The following is an 18,392-nucleotide window of genomic DNA, read 5'->3' on the forward strand; positions in this document are numbered from 1 at the left end:
CGACGCCGGGTCGATGACGGGCAGTCTGTGTATCTTGTTCTTCAGCAGCGAGTATATGGCATCAAACAGGCTGCAGGGAGGAAAAGACGCGCATTAAAAAGCGCAGAAATTACCCATCGGGCAAAGCGAGTGCTGACCTGGCCTCAGGGGCGATGCTGATGAGGCTGTTGGTGGAGTACTGGAGATAGATCTCTGAGATCCAAGAGAAGAAACCAACATGAAACTTGATGACGGGCAATATAATTAAATACTCGTGTCACGTAGAGTCGTGCCTCGCCACGTCTCGATCTTGTGTTCCTCCAGCTCGTAGATCTGAACCTGCAGTCCACACAAGCAAGTCATCAACATTACATTAATTTATTTTTGTCTCCCCACTAGAAGAGAGACGACTCACCAGAGGAGACTTGTAATAACGATGGAGAATGTTGATGAAGTCTGTGATTGTCAGCATGCCTGCACACAACAATGGTTATTTCATTATTCAGGCGACAATTTGTCTGCAGTACACCTCAAGTCCATACGAGGGGACTGTTTCTTTGTCATAAATACATGCGGGTTAATTACAAGAAATAATTCAAGTTAAAGTACCAATGATTGTCACACACACACACACACGAGGTGTGGCAAAATTATTCTCTGCATTTGACCCACCACCCTTGATCACCCCCTGAGAGGTGAGGGGAGCAGTGAGCAGCAGCTGTGGCCGCGCCTGGGAATCATTTGAATCAAATTACAAGAAAAAGTCATAATTTAAGGAAAAACTCCTCATTATTCCAATAACAAAAGAAAATTATCCAGCCATCCATTTTCTACCGCTTTTCCCTTTTGGGGTCACGGGGAAAATAAAATTATATTTGCCTGAAGTCTGTCTATCTGTGTTGGCCCTGCGATGAGGTGGTGACTTGTCCAGGGTGTATCCCGCCTTCCGCTTGATTGTAGCTGAGATAGGCACCAGTACCCCCAGTTATCCCAAAGGGAATAAGCAGCAGAAAAAGGATGGATGGAACTAGTGAGAATTCTAAAGAACATTTTTAATTACAGAATATTTATCATTATTTTATGTATTGTAATGCATACAATAATATTACAAAAACAAGTTCATAATAGTATAAAAATATAACTAATGTGTACGAGAACTATATATAAGAAGTTTTAATATCAAAAGAAAAAGTAGTACAATAATTAAAAAATATGTATGAATAAAATATATTATGAGTTAATTACTTACACTTGGGGGACAAAAAAATCAATATTACAAACATACATTTAAATATGACTAGAAAATCCCGTTCGGATCTACAAATAGTGAACAAAAATTTTAGGCATCCATTATTAGCATCAATGTGAACTTCCTCACGTTGTAATTGTCTACTTGCATAGTGATCAGAATGACCAAAATATAATTTTAAATAATTACTTACTTACAAAGCCTACTCTTTTTATCTCCAATAGCTAGCTCATTTCGAAAAACAAACAAACAAACAATGTTTAGTGCTGATGCCTATGCTTAGTAACGTTAGGTAGCTCATTTTGACAAAACACCGGCGACCGGATGTGACGTCACACGCAACTCAGGCACCGTAATAAGGCACTGTTGGATTGTACGTGAATTGGTGCCTGGTAGAACCGATGGGATTTGGTCAATGCCAAAATAAAGTACTGGATTTACTACCCTTCCCTTGGTGCCTCCGCAGTTTTCATGACATTTAAGACATGCTAGTCTTTAGCGCAGACGCTCTTATTAATCCACAAAAATGATTTGTCGCAGAATTAGGCGTGTTGACCCTCATTTTGCAATTTCTTCGGAAAATTGTGCCGTTAAAGGAAGTCTGAGTTTTCCGGACTAAATAGAAGCCACACCCACTAAATTTTAGAAAAACGTTTTCCTTATTTTAGCCGCGCTGGACTATAAGCCGCAGATATATACGTCGTGAAATGAGGTATTTACGCCGAAGTTTTGTGTAAATGTTTATTTACATACCTTAATTGTTTCCAAATGGTGTCTGTGACATGGCTGTAAAACGGCTGATCAAACAAAACAGAAGCGGAAGCTAGCTCTCCAATCAGCTAAACAGACTCAATAATTCCACAGTGATGTTTTGTTGAATTTACAAAACTGAAACAATACACGGACGCTTGTAAATGTGTTAGCATGTTAGCTAATGCTAACGACGCTTACTTGATTACATTACGATAGTACGTAAAAACATGCATGAAAATACTCCTACAGACATCGCACATTGGATGGTTAAAGGGGAACATTATCGCAATTTAAAACCAATAAAAATCAGTTCCCAGTGGCTTATTTTATTTTTCGAAGTTTTTTTCAAAAATTTTACCCATCCCGGAATATCTCGAAAAAAGGCTTTAAAGTGCCTGATTTTCGCTATCTTTAAAGCCATCGTCCATTCTCCTGTGACGTCATTTAGTGATGCCAATACGGATAGCACAGCAAGATATAGCGACATTAGCTCGGATTCAGACTCGGATTTCAGCGGCTTAAGTGATTCAACAGATATTGAAATGGATGGTTGGAGTGTGGGGGCAGATAGCAAAAACAAATTGAAGAAAAAACTGAAGCTATTGAGCGAATAGCTATTGACCCTATTCGGCGATCGCCTTCGATTGAGTGTCGCAGATGTCCATACATCTCTGTGCCATGTATGCCTTAGCATTGCCGGTAAAATGTGCAGACCCAAACGATCGGGACTTTTGCATTTTGTGACACTGGAGCAACTTAAAGCCGTCGATTGGTAAGTGTTTGTTCGGCATTAAATGTGGGTGGAGAGAAAGGCTGGATGCAAATATAGCTACAAATGTACATACAGCTACCCTAAATAGCATGTTAGCCTCGATTGGCATGCCGTGCTAATCGAAGCACACTCCACCTAAGTCAACTTGAATCCGTCCCTGATCGTGTTGTTACACCCTTCCAAGGAAGCATGATGTCTCCAAGGTACGGAAAACAGTCAAAAAAACGGAAAATAACAGAACTGATTAGAATCGATGTTTGTAATGTGTTTGAGAAAATGGCGGACTGACTACCTAGATGACGTCACAACGTGACGTCATCGCTCCGAGAGCGAATAATATAAAGGTGTTGAATTCACCAAAATTCACCCATTTAGAGTTCGGAAATCGGTTAAAAAAATATATGGTCTTTTTTCAGCAACATCAAGGTATATATTGACGCTTACATAGGTCTGGTGATAATTTTCCCCTTTAAGTCAGTATAAACAGTTTTAGTTTTTATTGTAAAACTTACAAGCGCTGCGTGGAGTGATGAATGAAGAATATATATGAGTAGGATTTGCTATGGACAGCTAGAAGAGTAAGCGGCACACGAAACAGCATGTCTATTTCCATTTCAAACCTTTTAAACAGCAGGAATTAACATTCACTCAGCAGCACCGTTCAAAAGATGGTGCCATAGTACAAAAAAAAAAAAAAAATCACACACCTTTGCATGCGTGCAATGAAAACTATTTGCTCTATGGTCGTCAGCGAAGAAAAATCCATAAATTAGACGCACTGTTTTATAAGCAGCGGGGTTCAAAGTGTAGGAAAAACAAGTCTAATTGATGGTAGTTTTTCTCACGTTTTTCTCCACGACTACTGCAACGCACTTCTTGCCGGGATCCCCAGCTAGAACATTCAGAAGCTGCAGTACATACAGAACAGTGCTGCGAGAATCCTGATGAGAGTGCGGAAATACGACCACATCACACCAACTCTCAAATCCCTTCACTGGCTTCCTGTTCCACTCAGGATTGAATTCAAAGTCTCCCTATAAACTCACCAGTGCCTCCATGAAAATGCCCCCGTCTACATCAAAGAACTGCTCACCCCTAAATCCTCCACACGACACCTCCGATCCAAACAGGCGCACCTCCTCCAACCTCCAAGGACAAAGCTACGAACTATGGAAGACCGGGCTTTCTGCTCGGCTGCTCCCAGTCAATTGGAACTATCTCCCTGACCACCTAATGACACCACAGACTGTGGATGGTTTTAAAAAAGGCTTTTTTATAGATATGCATGCTTGTTCTAGCTATTGGGCTGTGTCTAGTTTTATATTTAAATATGTTTATTATCTTTTTGTTATTATTATTATTACCATTTTTTTTTTACATTGTGCTCAACGTAAAGTGCTACTCAGTGGCCTAATGGTTAGAGTGTCCGCCCTGAGAACGGTAGGTCGTGAGTTTAAATCCCGGCCGAGTCATACCGAAGACTAAAGAAATGGGACCCGTTACCTCCCTGCTTGGCACTCAGTATTGAAGGTTGAGATTGGGGGTTAAATCACCATAAATGATTCCTGGGCGCAGCACCGCTGCTGCCCACTGCTCCCCTCACCTCCCAGGGGGTGATCAAGGGTGATGGGTCAAATGCAGAGAATAATTTTGCCACATCTAGTATGTGTGTGACAATCATTGGTACTTTAACTTAACTTTATTTACAAATAATATCTATTATTATTATTATAACTTTTGACAGGCCTGGTTTTATCACACACACAAAAAGTGGCCATTAAAAGTTGCGGGTGGTCAGGTGAGACAGCTGGGAGGAGTGAACATTACGGGTGGGCTGAGTCACTCACCAACAAAACACTTGCGCTTATTGTCCCATAGCGGTGCAGCTCTCACGCCGTTGGCCACCAGGGCAAAGAAAGCCTTCTTTACCTGCACCAAAACACACAAAACTCACCACTAATATTCGCAAACGTGTTGCTTGGTGCCCTAAAAACAGTGGCTCGGTACCTGCAGTGACGTGTCAAAGATCACCAGCTTGGAGCTGGTGGGGATGGCGTCGTAGCAGCTGTGATGCTTCATGAAGTTCATGTAGATGAAGGCGTCCCGCTCGGGGGCCGCCGCCTCCGCACGCGTGGCCCCGACTACCAATCACAGTGGGGAGTGTGTGTGACAATCATTGGTACTTTACCTTTAACATACAGATGAGAGGACACGCTATGTTGGGTATCACTGTGAAGTCTGCAGTACCTCCAGTCGCCACTAAGACGTCGCCCCTCTCATCCTCGTCCAGCTCCATATCAAATAACGGCACCTGCGAGCATTGGGCCAGAACATTAGAAACATGGACAAAAAGAACGATCAAATAAGGATAAACTATTAAAAACTTAAGAGCTCGGGTTGTGCGGTATACCGGTACTAGTATAGTATCGCGGTGCTAATGAATCAAAAACGGTACTACACTCTATTTGAAAAGTAACGCTTCCTGTCACATGGTGACATTGCTGGTTTTACGGGCATAGGAGCATGTTTGGCAGCGCACACACACAGAGTAATTACAAGCATACACAGTGTGTAGACAGAAAAGGGAGAATGGACGCATTTTGGTCTAAAATCTAACGATAAATGTGAAGTTATAACACTGAAACGCCCTCAGGAAGAGGTGCTTTAAGACATGGCTGGCTAGCTAGCAGCTAATATCCATCCGCAGTCGGCAGTGTTAGCTACTCCTAAATCACTAATCGTCGCCTCCATGGCGACAAATAGAGTAAGTTTTTTACAAGTATTATTATCACTGGAGGAAGAGGGAGAGCTAGACATGCTTCACTACACACCGTAGGAGGATAAAATAGCTCACCGGCGTCACTGCTAACAAAAGCTATCGCGCCTGAATGTTAACAAACGCCTAGGGTGGACCTGATATCCACTGTAATGATACAATACTACCGTGATTACATTATTTTTATCGTCACAATTTTTTTTTAATTTTTTTTTATATGTATATTGTGTTTATAAACTCAGGAAATAAGTCCCTGGACACATGAGGATTTTGAATATGACCAATGTATGATCCTGTAACTACTAGGTATCGGATTGATACCTAAATGTGTGGTATCATCTAAAACTAATGTAAGGTATCAAATAACAGAAGAATACATGACTATTACATTTTAATAGAAGTGTAGATAAAACATGTTGAAAAAGAGAATAACCAGTTATTAACAGTAAATGAACAAGTGGATTAATGATCCATTTTTAGTTTGTCCCTAGGAGCCTTTGTTTACTTACTACTGACAGACATGTCTAGTATGTTCACTATTTTTAAGGACAAAATTCCAATAAAAAACATATGTTTAATATACCCTAGGACCTTTTGTTAAAATAAAGCCTATAAAGACATTTTTCTGTGGGCCCCTTGATTAAGAAAAGTATCGAAAAGTATCGAAATACATTTTGGTACGGGTACCAAAATATTGGTATCGGGACAACCCTACTCAGAGCATTTGTGGGGTAAATGTTTTAGGGATTTTGGCATTCCTGTCAAACTTTTCACAAACTTTCACTTTTTATCTTTGCTTGAGTCCTACAAGGTGTTTGTACTGCAAGTACTGTACTTATTACACACCAGATGTTCGAATCTAACGTGCATCTTAGTTACCAAATTTGGAAGTGTAGAAATCGCCATGTAAAATCACCAATGCTAATTAGTAGCATGAATATGGCAAGTTCAATGTAATTTAGCATTGAGCTAAAACATTGTTTGAAATGCATTTTATTTCATGTTTCTTTGTGTTCACTTTTACAGTGTTCTGAAGTCTCTTAAAATGCTAACTGGTTATGCCAAGCGAGCAAGAAGAGATGTTTGTGGGAATAAAACAGACTGCTTGTATCGGAGCTCTTATATTGAAAGTTTTACATTCTGGCCGAAATGATGCTATACATTTTTTTTTGTTGTTGCTGATATCGGACCGATATCCAATCGGGAATCGTATACACACAAGCACAGATTTTTTTGTCTGGTTCTTAACAGGTTTTTCCTTCCTTTAAAACATGAGGAACCAGTTTGATCACTGGCAACTAGCGGGAATCTAGCCAAGTTAGAACAGCGAAAAATGACTAACTAAATGTTAGCCCTTTGATGTCAATTTAAAACCCAAAACAGTTTGATAAATGAAGATGAAGTCTAATTCAGTGGTTCTTGACCTTTTTCAATGATGTACCCCCTGTGAACATTTTTTTAATTCAAGTACCCCCTAATCGGAACAAAGTATTTTTGGTTGAAAAAAAGAGATGAAGTAAAATACAGCACTATGTCATCAGTTTCTGATTTATTGAATTGTAAAACAGTGCAAAATATTGCTCATTTGTAGTGGTCTTTCTTTAACCATTTGGAAAAAAGATATAAAAATAACAAAAACTTGTCTAAAAATAAACAAGTGATTCAATTATAGATAAAGATTTCTACACGTTGAAGTAATCATCAACTTAAAGTGCCCTCTTTGCGGATTGTAATAGAGATCCTTATGGATTCTAAACATTTCTTCACAAAAAAACAAATCATTAACATCAATATTTATGGAACATGTCCACAAAAATTCTAGCTGTCAACACTGAATATTGCATTGCTGCATTACTTTTCACAGTTTATGAACTTACATTCATATTTTGTTGAAGTATTATTCAATAAATATATCTATAAAGGATTTTTGAATTGTTGCCATTTTTAGAATATTTTTGATAAAATCTCACGTACCCCTTGGCATATCTTCAAGTACCCCCAGGGGTACGCGTACCCCCATTTGAGAACCACTGGTCTAATAAACAAGCTTTGTTCTTCCCCAAAAATACCATGTGGATCAGTTTGGCCATAAGAAATAAACAGGAGTGATACCTCTCCCACTGACAACTCAGCATGCTGTCTACATTCGGGAGTTTGATAGCTTTGTGCTAAAATGAGATGACATTTTGACCAGTGCTGACGTTATAGGGAACACTAACAAAGCAATTAAATAATGTTCAAACGACTATCTCAGTCAAACGACAAAACATTACAAACAAGTCATATTCAAGGCAATGTTCCCCGCCCACACACCGTTTTACACAACGCCTGCTACAGCTGGACGATTATGGCAAAAAAATAATCACAAATATTTTCTATTGATAATAAAATTACGATTGACAACACGATTATTCATTAATTTGAAAATATGAGTATTTAATGTACTACCTAAACTCAACTTTAAATATAATTTAAAATAACAAACGATATAAAGTAGTAAAAAATAAATTAAAATAACAATAGCAATATAAATATATAAAACAATACAATTCCGTATTTCTGTTTACATTTTTTGAAATTCCGTTTTTTACTTTTTTAACACGTATTTTACCACCAAAGAGTGTGTGCTTTATGTACCATTAATCAAATGTTTGTTAATTAAATGCAAAAATCCTCACATTTATTGGTGCAATTACATCTTTGACCAGTATTTTAAGTCAAAGTATAATAATGATGTAAATATATTAATAGATACAAGGTACCTTTTTGATACCTTTATTTTGTTAGCGCAGTCAGACCGGATGTTAGGCACATTGTTGTTATTGTGAAGGGCGGGAGGTGCGCTGATGTTGTGAGCTTAACGGGTAAAAAGACGACATAGGGCTGCGGGAAAAAAAAAAGAGAGAGCCTCTCAGGTTGTGACTGATGTCCAGTGTGTATATGGACGATGTCGTTCACAACAACCCAAGCAGATGGGATGTGTTGTGTTTCAAGTGGCCATTTAGTTTAGGAAGTATTTTGGGGATGAATGAGTGCTACTAGACATATTTTACCCAAAAAAATAAAAAATGTTCCTTCTCTTCACAATGACAGTTTCACACACATTTATGTAAATTTTTATGATATTCTGCGTTTAACGCGGAGACCCTACAGTTTGATTTTTTTGTAGAATTTAGTGATTATTGATTAGACATACTAACGCTGTGGCAACAATAAAGTGCCAAACTTATAGTAGACGTGCTCTTTTTTCCCCACTCATACGTTTTAATCATCACAAGCTCAGATATTGTTGCGTGGCCAGTTAATTGTAACGGTATCGGTCAAAGTCCAGTGAGTAAAGGGGCGGGGCCAGCAACAACAATGAGTTGCGCTTTTTTCAGAAAGCGCGTCAATGAAATATTTAAAATGCTTTTGCCTACTGAATCATTCGTGTTCCGAACTGAATAATCTGTTAGCATCTTTTCAACTCAAGCCGTTCACGTGCTACTACAATAAGTGGCAGTGGTCCGTGCACCTGACTGCGCTCCCGTAAAATTCCCATCACTACAAAAAAAAAAATAGCAAATTGGCATGATCCATAAGAGCCTGATTATCAGGTCAGAAAGCCGGATTGTATTTTTTCCCCCGTAAAAATCACACCGCAAAATGCTCTTGGGCATGGTATTCACCAGGTGTGTCCAGACTAACACCTGCTACCGTGAACTTTGACACGTCTTTGCTTCTCTGGGTTCCTATTTCTGCGATGAAGAGCTCAGCTGTCTCATGCTCAAATGTCTCCGGCGGGGTCTCAAATGCTCATCTGACTCAGGGTGGGGTGCGAGTGTGAAACCCCAACACCAAGCGGTGCTAACGGTGTGTTCCATTTGTACCGGGAAGTCAGAATTTCAGTGTTCCCAGTCGCAAGTTTAAACTGGAATGTCACATACGGCAGATAAATGAAACATTCACTTCTGGTGGGACGTGAAAAAACAAATGACCCCTAGAAAAATTCTAAGCAAGTTCCAAACAGCCCGTTTCATGCAACACTTCTCAAATAACGGGGCAGGCGTCCAAACTACAGCCTGCCAACATGTTCAGTTTGGCCCGTGAGACGCCACAAGTTTAGTAAGGCATCTGAACCACAGTGCGCCTCGGTCTTAACCTTCTTCCCGTGTTAACTTTCTGTTAACATCCCTACTGTTAGTGGGTCGCTTTTGACTGCAAAATTCACGAACAGCAATGTTTTTCTCATCTCTCAACTATCTTGTTACACAGTAGCTTATCTTTGAAAACACTGATTTAAATATTTTATTGTAGGGTTCTGGGGCTTTTTTCTCAGTATATTCCTGATTTTAACCACAAAGAGTAACTAAAATGTTTTTTGTGTTACCTGACTATCATTTGGGGGTAATGGAAAACAATCTTTAAATTAACACATCGGGATCTTTCTGTGTGGAGTTTGCATGTTCTCCCCGTGAATGCGTGGGTTCCCTCCGGGTACTCCAGCTTCCTCCCACTTCCAAAGACATGCACCTGTGGATAGGTTGATTGGCAACACTAAATTGGCCCTAGTGTGTGAATGTGAGTGTGAATGTTGTCTGTCTATCTGTGTTGGCCCTGCGATGAAGTGCGACTTGTCCAGGGTGTACTTCGCCTTCTGCCCGATTGTAGCTGAGATAGGCACCAGCACCCCCCGCGAACCCAAAAGGGAATAAGCGGTAGATAATGGATGGATGGATTTATGTTAATATTAATAACTTTAGCAATGTCACATGAGGGATGTCTTGTCTTGTTTTTTTTTTGTCTTGTGAATTGCATGTTTTATTTTGAAAAGCAACTCCTCTTGTTTCAGATCACTTGCCCTTCCTCTTGTGTCATCAGTCTGACCTCATCCCTGACCCCTGATTGTTTCCACCTGTTTCCCCATTACCCTCATGTGTCATATAAGCCCATACCTCCCCTTGTTCTGTACCGGATTGTCTCGGGTTTTCGCACCTATCTCGCTTCCATGTCCATGCCTTGCCTCGTCCCACGCTTATTTTCCTGGATCTTGAATTCCCGCGCTGCTATTTTGAGTTTGACTTTTTCCTCCTCCTCAGTAGAGTGAATTTTGTTAGTTCTGTTTTTTCAACCGAGTAGAGTGAATTTTGTTAGTTGTGTTTTTTCAACCGAAGTGGTGAGTTATTATTTTTTCCTACTAATCTTTCTTTCCTCCAATTTTTTGAGTGATTTTTTGTTTACCATTATTAGATCAAGATTAAGTGTAGACATTTTTCTTAGTCATTGTTTTCTTCCTCCTGTTGGAGTGTTTTATGTTAATAAGTTTCATAGCAGATGCGGCGCAAATTATAGTTTGTCTTTGTACTTTTCTATTTTTAGGAGTGATTCCCGCTTATTCACGTTTTTGGAACCTTTTTTCGTTGACCGTTTTTGTTATTAGTAGATATTGAATTTTTCTGACTCTGGAGGTGAAAGAGCCGTCAAAATAAAAGCCCTACTAAGTATCCCTACTTTGCATCTGAGTTCATTCCTTTGTCCAAGCCTGACAAGCAACATCAGTTTTGACCCATGTGTAATAACTTCAAAACAGAGGCAAAAAAAGATTCCTGATGACACAGTTTTGTCTTTGTGAAGACTAAACAAAAGTGTTACACTTCTGGGTTTTTGTTGGACACCAATAATGGTGTCTGTAAAAGCGAACATGGAGGAATAATTTTGGAGGTAAATCAAAGGTTTGGAAAGTTTCCTCCTGAGAAGTTATTGTCAAAAGTCAATGCTGGTAAAAAAAATTGTTTAAAAAACACAACAAAAAAACGTATAGTGCAGCACGGTGGTACAGGTGTTAGGACATGTGCCTTACAATACGAAAGTCCTGAGTAGTCCTGAGTCCAATCCCGGGCTCGGAATCTTTCTGTGTGGAGTTTGCATGTTCTCCTCGTGACTGCGTGGGTTCCCTCCGGCTTCCTCCCACTTCCAAAGACATGCACCTGGGGATAGGTTGATTGGCAACACTAAATTGGCCCTAGTGTGTGAATGTGAGTGTGAATGTTGTCTGTTTATCTATGTTGGCACTGTGATCAGGTGGCGACTTGCCCAAGGTGTACCGCGCCTTCAGCCCAAATACAACTGAGATAGGCTCCAGAACCCCCCGCAACCCCAAACAGGACAAGAAAATGGATGGATGGATGGAAACAAACGTATATTGTGACCCTTGAGCCCAGCTGTAATATCGAGGACCGCACGTTTTTCTGTGTAGATCGGTAGATTCCATGCAAAGCTTGTTTTTGCACCACAGGTTCCCCAAATATTACTTCCCTAGATTACTGTGCATGTTGGCGGAAAAGGACAAGGTGTTCACCCACTGTCACTTCTGGCCGTGGGTTGAACATCAGTGGGTCTTTGTAAAGAGTAGACAAAAGTGTTACTGTTAGGAAGGGACAGTAGTTCTTTATAGAGTTGGGACACGATGGACAGATTCCGGCCAAAGAATCCTTAAATCATCTTTATTGCTGAAAAGTAGATGTAAATGTGTGTATTTGTGGGTATGTGTCTAAACAAATAGAGAAAAGAGGAAAAATTACAATCCAATTATATACACAATACTATGTAGCAATACATGAATGTGCATACATTATATAATATAAAAGGTGTGGATAATGTAATTTGGTTATTATAATTAAATTAGTTTTTTCGTTTATTTATTTTTGTAATTCTGAAAGGTTTAAAAAGATCAGAAAACAGGTTTAATATACATATTTAAGACTATATGCCACAATTTATTGGACAATTTATATGCGTTTAAATGGATTCATTAGTCTTTAAATATATTTTGGTTATTATAATTTAATACATATTTTTTTCATTTTTATTTTAATAATTTATTTCAATCAATCAATCAATCAATGATTATTTATATAGCCCTAAATCACTAGTGTCTCAAAGGGCTGCACAAACCACAACACAAACTACAACGACATCCTCGGTAGAGCCCACATAATGTAGAATAAAAACCAGTTAAAAACAAAATCCAAAAGAAATTTACGAAAAGCGTATTTTTTTATATTGGAATAGTATGTATATATTATTAATGTTGTAAATATAAATCTTGATATATTTGGGTGATTCTGAAATGTTTAATTTGTTTCAAAAACAGTTAGGTTTAATATAAATATTTAAGATTATCTTTCACAATTTATTGGACAATTGTTATGCGTTTAAATGGATTAATTAGTCTTTAAATACAATCTATTATGGTTGTAATAAAAAAATATATATATTTTAGTAATTTATTTGGGTAATTCTAAAATATTCAAATTGTTTAGAAAACAATTGGGTGTAATATACATATTCAAGATGATATTTCACAATTAAAAAAACAACCTTTATTTCAAATGTAAATAATTAGGTGTAATATAAATTTTTAAGATGATATTTCACAATTTAAAAACAATTATCCTTTATTTCAAATGTAAATAATTAGGTTTAATATGCCTAGTGTGTGAATGTGAGTGTGACTGTTGTCTATCTGTGTTGGCCCTGCGATGAGGTGGCGATTTGTCCAGGGTGTACACAGCCTTCCACCCGATTGTAGCTGAGATAGGCACCAGCACTCCCCCCACCCCCCAACCCCCGCCCCCCCGCGGCCCCCAAAAAGGAATAAGCGGTAGAAATGTATGGGAAGGATGGATAATCACGAATAAAAAACTGCACTTAACTATGCATGAAATTCAACAAATTCTAAGCTTCAGAGCCATAAATAGCGATTATGTGGTCTCTGTTGCCATCTAGAGGCCAAACCATGCCATTGTAGTTACAATGACGTTAAATCAACTGAGCGTGAATGGAAACGCCGTCAACGAGACTATTATCTCTCGATTGACCCAAAAATACCTGAATTTAGCATACAATGCACAAAACAAGTGCAGAAGTAACAAGACATTGCATTCCGTTCAAATGATGTAATAATACAAGACAAAACTTACTTTTCGTCGTCAACGCACACAAGACAGACTGCCACCATTGATTGAAACCGGCTCTTCTGACCAAGACGTGATTTAAAGGAGAAATTACGTCACGGATTGACCAATGAACTTAAAGGCACAGGAGATTACAAAATTGGTTAATGGCACACCATAGGCTTTCGTACAGTTAAGCTTCTGGGTTTTTGTTGGACAATATCAGACAGAAGTAGTGGTGTCTGTAAAAGCAGGGATTTTTTCTCCACTGGAAAGTTTCCTCCTGAGAAGTTATTGCCCAAAGTCATAGCTGGTAAAACAAACAAACAAACAAACACACATGTATTATGACCCTTGAGTCCAATTGTAATATCGAGGACCGCACGTTTTTCTGTGTAAATCGCTAGATCCCATGCACACCTACTCAGTGGCCTCGTGGTTAGAGTGTCCGCCCTGAGATCGGTATAGGTTGGGAGTTCAAACCCCGGCCGAGTGATACCAAAGACTATGAAAAATGGGACCCATTGCCTCCCTGCTTGGCACTGAGCATCAAGGGTTGGAATTGGGGGTTAAATCACCAGAGAGCGGCCGTGCCATCAACTTGAGGGTCCCAGGTTCGAGCCCCTCTTCTGCCAACCGTGTCACTGCCCTTGTATCCTTGGGCAAGACACTTTCCCCGCCTGCTCCCAGTCTCACCGATTTGAAAAATTTAACCTAGATATTGGGGTTGAACATGGAAGTAGCTGCACCCTTTTCTCCCAGATGTCACTGATCACTAACTAGTCAGATGTTGCTCTTACATCTCTCTTGTCAAGTCTGCAGACTCTCGATATCATTTGAAAATTCCGAAGGGACATTGTCGCCTGGAAAGTATTCTTGCCCGTGTAAGTGTCTCAGAGACTATCAGTGGATTCAATGCAGGATCTGTGGACTTCAGCAGGAAGAAAACTAACATAAGTGTCCAGAATTCTTCAACAATACCTTTCCACGTGTCACCAAATACTTTTTGTCCTGTAGTGTTTGTTATAGCAATGATGATTTTTCAAAAACTGTAAACATATTGAATTTAATATATATATGTACAGTATATATATATATATATATATATATATATATAAACATACATATATATAAACATACATACTTGTATACATATTAGGCTGCGGATCTTTGGGTGTCCCGCGGTTCGATTCAATATCGATTCTTGGGGTCGTGATTCGATTATAAATCGATTATTTTCAATTCAATGCGATTCTTGATTCCAAAATGATATTTTTCCGATTCAAAACGATTCTGCATTCATTCAATACATTGGATTTCAGCAGGATCTACCCCAGTCTGCTGACATGCTAGCAGAGTAGTCAATTTTTTTTAAAAGGCTTTTATAATTGTAAAGGACAATGTTTTATCAACTGATTGCAATAATGTACATTTGTTTTAACTATTAAAGGAACCAAAAATATGACTTATTTTATCTTTGTGAAAACATTGGACACAGTGTGTTGTCAAGCTTATGAGATGCGATGCAAGTGTAAGCCACTGTGACGCTATTGTTCTTTTTTTTATTTTTATAAATGTCTAATGATAATGTATGGGGGATTTTAAATCGCTGCTATGCTGAAATTATAACTAATATCGATACTGTTGTTGATAATATTCATTTTTGTTTCACTACTTTTGGTTTGTTCTGTGTCGTGTTTGTGTCTCCTCTCAATTGCTCTGTTTATTGCAGTTCTGAGTGTTGCTGTGTCAGGTTTGGTTTTGGAATTGGATTGCATTTTTCAGGTATTGCTGTGTATTGTTTTGTAGGATTGATAAAAAAAACAAAAAAACATTTCATTTAAATGAGAATCGATTCTGAATCGCACAACGTGAGAATCGCGATTCGTATTCGAATCGATTTTTTCCCACACCCCAAATATATATATATATATATATATATGTATCATTTGCATATATGTATATATATATATGTATATATATATATATAAATATATATATATATATATATATGTATATATATATATATATATATATATATATATATATATGTATATATATATATATATATATATATACATATATATATATATATATATATATATATATATATATACAAACCCCGTTTCCATATGTGTTGGGAAATTGTGTTAGATGTAAATATAAACGGAATACATCCATCCATCCATCCATTTTCTACCGCTTATTCCCTTTCGGGGTCGCGGGGGGCGCTGGCGCCTATCTCAGCTACAATCGGGCGGAAGGCAGGGTACACCCTGGACAAATCGCCACCTCATCGCAGGGCCAACACAGATAAACGGAATACAATGATTTGCAAATCATTTTCAACCCATATTCAGTTGAATATGCTACAAAGAAAACATATTTGATGTTCAAACTGATAAACATTTTTTTTTTGCAAATAATAATTAACTTTAGAATTTCATGCCAGCAACACATGACAAAGAAATTGGGAAAGGTGGCAATAAATACTGATAAAGTTGAGGAATGCTCATCAAACACTTATATGGAACATCCCACAGGTGTGCAGGCTTATTGGGAACAGGTGGGTGCCATGGTTGGGTATAAAAGCAACTTCCATGAAATGCTAAGTAATTCACAAACAAGGATGGGGTGAGGGTCACCATTTTTCTAAGAAAATTGTCAAACAGTTTTAGAACAACATTTTCTATTGAGCTATTGCAAGGAATTTAGGGATTTTACCATCAGCAAATCATCAAAAAGTTCAGAGAATCTGGAGAAATCACTGCACGTAAGCGATGATATTACGGACTTTTTATCCCCCAAGCGGTACTGCATCAAAAACCGACATCAGTGTGTAAAGGATACCACCACATGGGCTCAGGAACTCTTCATACAACCACAGTCAGTAACTACAGTTGGTCGCTACATCTGTAAGTGCAAGTTAGAACTCTACTATGCAAAGCCAAACCCATTTATCAACAATATCCTGAAACGCCACCGGCTTGGCTGGGCCCAAACTCACCTAAGATGGACTGATGCAAAGTGGAAAGGTGTTCTGTGGTCTGTCGAGTCCACATTTCAAATTATATTTAGAAAGAGAGGACGTGGTGTCCTCCAGAACAAAGAGGAAAATAACCATTCAGATTGTTATAGGCGCAAAGTTCAAAAGCCAGCATCTGTGATGGCATGGGGGTGTATTAGTGCCCAAGGCATGGGTAACTTACACATCTGTGAAGGCACTATTAATGCTGAAAGGTCCATACAGGTTTTGGAGCAACATATGTTGTCATCCAAACAACGTTATCATGGACGCCCCTGCTTATTTCAGGAAGACAAGTGTTACAACGTGGGTTCGTAAAAAAAGAGTGCGGGTACTTTCCTGGCCCGCCTGCACTCCAGAGCTGTCTCCCATCGAAAATGTGTGGCGCATAATGAAGCGTAAAATACGACAGCGGAGACCCCGGACTGTTGAACGACTGAAGCTCTACATAAAAAACAAGAATGAGAAAGAATTCCACTTTCAAAGCTTCAACAATTAGTTTCCTCAGTTCCCAAACGTTTATTGAGTGTTGTTAAAAGAAAAGGTGATGTACCACAGTGGTGAACATGCCCTTTCCCAACTACTTTGGCATGTGTTGCAGCCATTAAATTCCAAGTTAATTATTATTTGCAAAAAAAAATAAAGTTCATGAGTTTGAACATCAAATATCTTGTCTTTGTAGTGAATTCAATTGAATATGGGTTGAAAAGGATTTGCAAATCATTGTATTCCATTTATATTTACAACTAACACAATTTCCCAACTCATATGGAAACGGGGTTTGTATATATCAGGGATCGGCAACCCACGGCTCCGGAGCCGCATAAACGCCGACCCCCCAGACTGTTACGGGGGTACTCCGAATTACGGTGCCTCTCCCGGACACCACCCGGGATCAACGTTCTCCGATTTTCACTCGGACTACAACTTTGAGGGCGTGCCGTGATGGCTTTACTTTTAATGTCCTCTACAACTTGTCATCGCGCCTGCCTTTCACGCAATGTGTGCCGACTGAACGCATGCATTTCGCTGCTTCTATCGTCACATGTACAAGATTGCAAGGCATACTGGGTGAAACAGGTTACACTGAAGGTTGTGATATAAACAACTTTAACACTCTTACTAATATGCACCACACTGTGAACCCACACCAAACAAGAATGACAAACACATTTCGGGAGAACATCCTCACAGTAACACAACACAAACGCAACACAACAAATACCCAGAATCTTTTCCATCCATGACTCTTCCTGACTATATTTTACACCTCCGCGCCCCCAACCCCGCCCACCTCAATCGACGCACGGAGAGGGGATGGGGGGTGGTGGTGGTGCTAGCGGGGTTTATAATATATACATACATTCATACAGACATATGCATACATATGAATATTCATACTTACTTTACATGCAGTCAGCTTTTGGCCCCCACCCAAAGTTTTTTAGCCCAATGCAGCCCCCAAGTCAAAACGTTAGGACACTCGTGCAATAGTGTAATTGCATCTTTAGTGTAGTATAGAACTCTCTTGACACATACAGATAAAAAAAAAAGAAGCATCAACTATAGGGGTGTGTAAAAAAAATGTTATGACAGAAAATATTTGAGAAACACTATATTAAAGTTAGTTATAACTCAAATGCTAACTTCTACAGACTGGATGTGGCAGAGATAGAGTCTTACCTCTGCATGAGGCTCCATGTGTGTGTAGGTGCGCTGCAGCAGGTCTGCAACCACATCAACTACCTCAATCCGCAGTCCTCAGGGTACATCGGGAAGGTTAGCAGGTCTCCGTGTTGGACCAGACGTGGTGAAGAACAAGAGAAAGATGTGGCGATTCAACCAACTGGGCCCCCGATAGTCTGGGAAAGGCTGCAGGATCTAAATCTGGACCGAGTGGTGGG

The 18,392-nt window shown here is 39.1% G+C and overlaps 1 protein-coding gene across 6 annotated transcripts in view; it reads right to left on the reverse strand.

Annotated features, from left to right (window-relative positions):
- Positions 1-18,392, reverse strand: part of LOC133538155 (5'-AMP-activated protein kinase subunit gamma-1-like) — a 33,018-nt gene extending 14,626 nt beyond the window's left edge. For 4 of the 6 annotated variants that reach the window (XM_061879512.1, XM_061879511.1, XM_061879510.1 and 1 more), the window contains exons 1-8: positions 18,172-18,391; positions 5,001-5,064; positions 4,761-4,894; positions 4,601-4,682; positions 395-453; positions 273-318; positions 138-192; positions 1-70 (exon numbers count right to left, since the gene is read on the reverse strand). The exon at positions 1-70 is cut by the window's left edge and continues 57 nt beyond it. In XM_061879512.1, coding sequence (XP_061735496.1) covers positions 1-70; positions 138-192; positions 273-318; positions 395-453; positions 4,601-4,682; positions 4,761-4,894; positions 5,001-5,064; positions 18,172-18,189 — 528 coding nt within the window. In that variant the 5' untranslated portion in view covers positions 18,190-18,391. Of the gene's footprint in view, positions 71-137; positions 193-272; positions 319-394; positions 454-4,600; positions 4,683-4,760; positions 4,895-5,000; positions 5,065-13,490; positions 13,561-18,171 lie in introns of those variants that run through there. The other 2 variants (XM_061879509.1, XM_061879513.1) reach the window with 2 other exon arrangements.

The sequence above is a fragment of the Nerophis ophidion genome, linkage group LG19 (assembly GCF_033978795.1).
Source record: "Nerophis ophidion isolate RoL-2023_Sa linkage group LG19, RoL_Noph_v1.0, whole genome shotgun sequence".
Classification (NCBI taxonomy): Eukaryota; Metazoa; Chordata; class Actinopteri; order Syngnathiformes; family Syngnathidae; genus Nerophis; species Nerophis ophidion.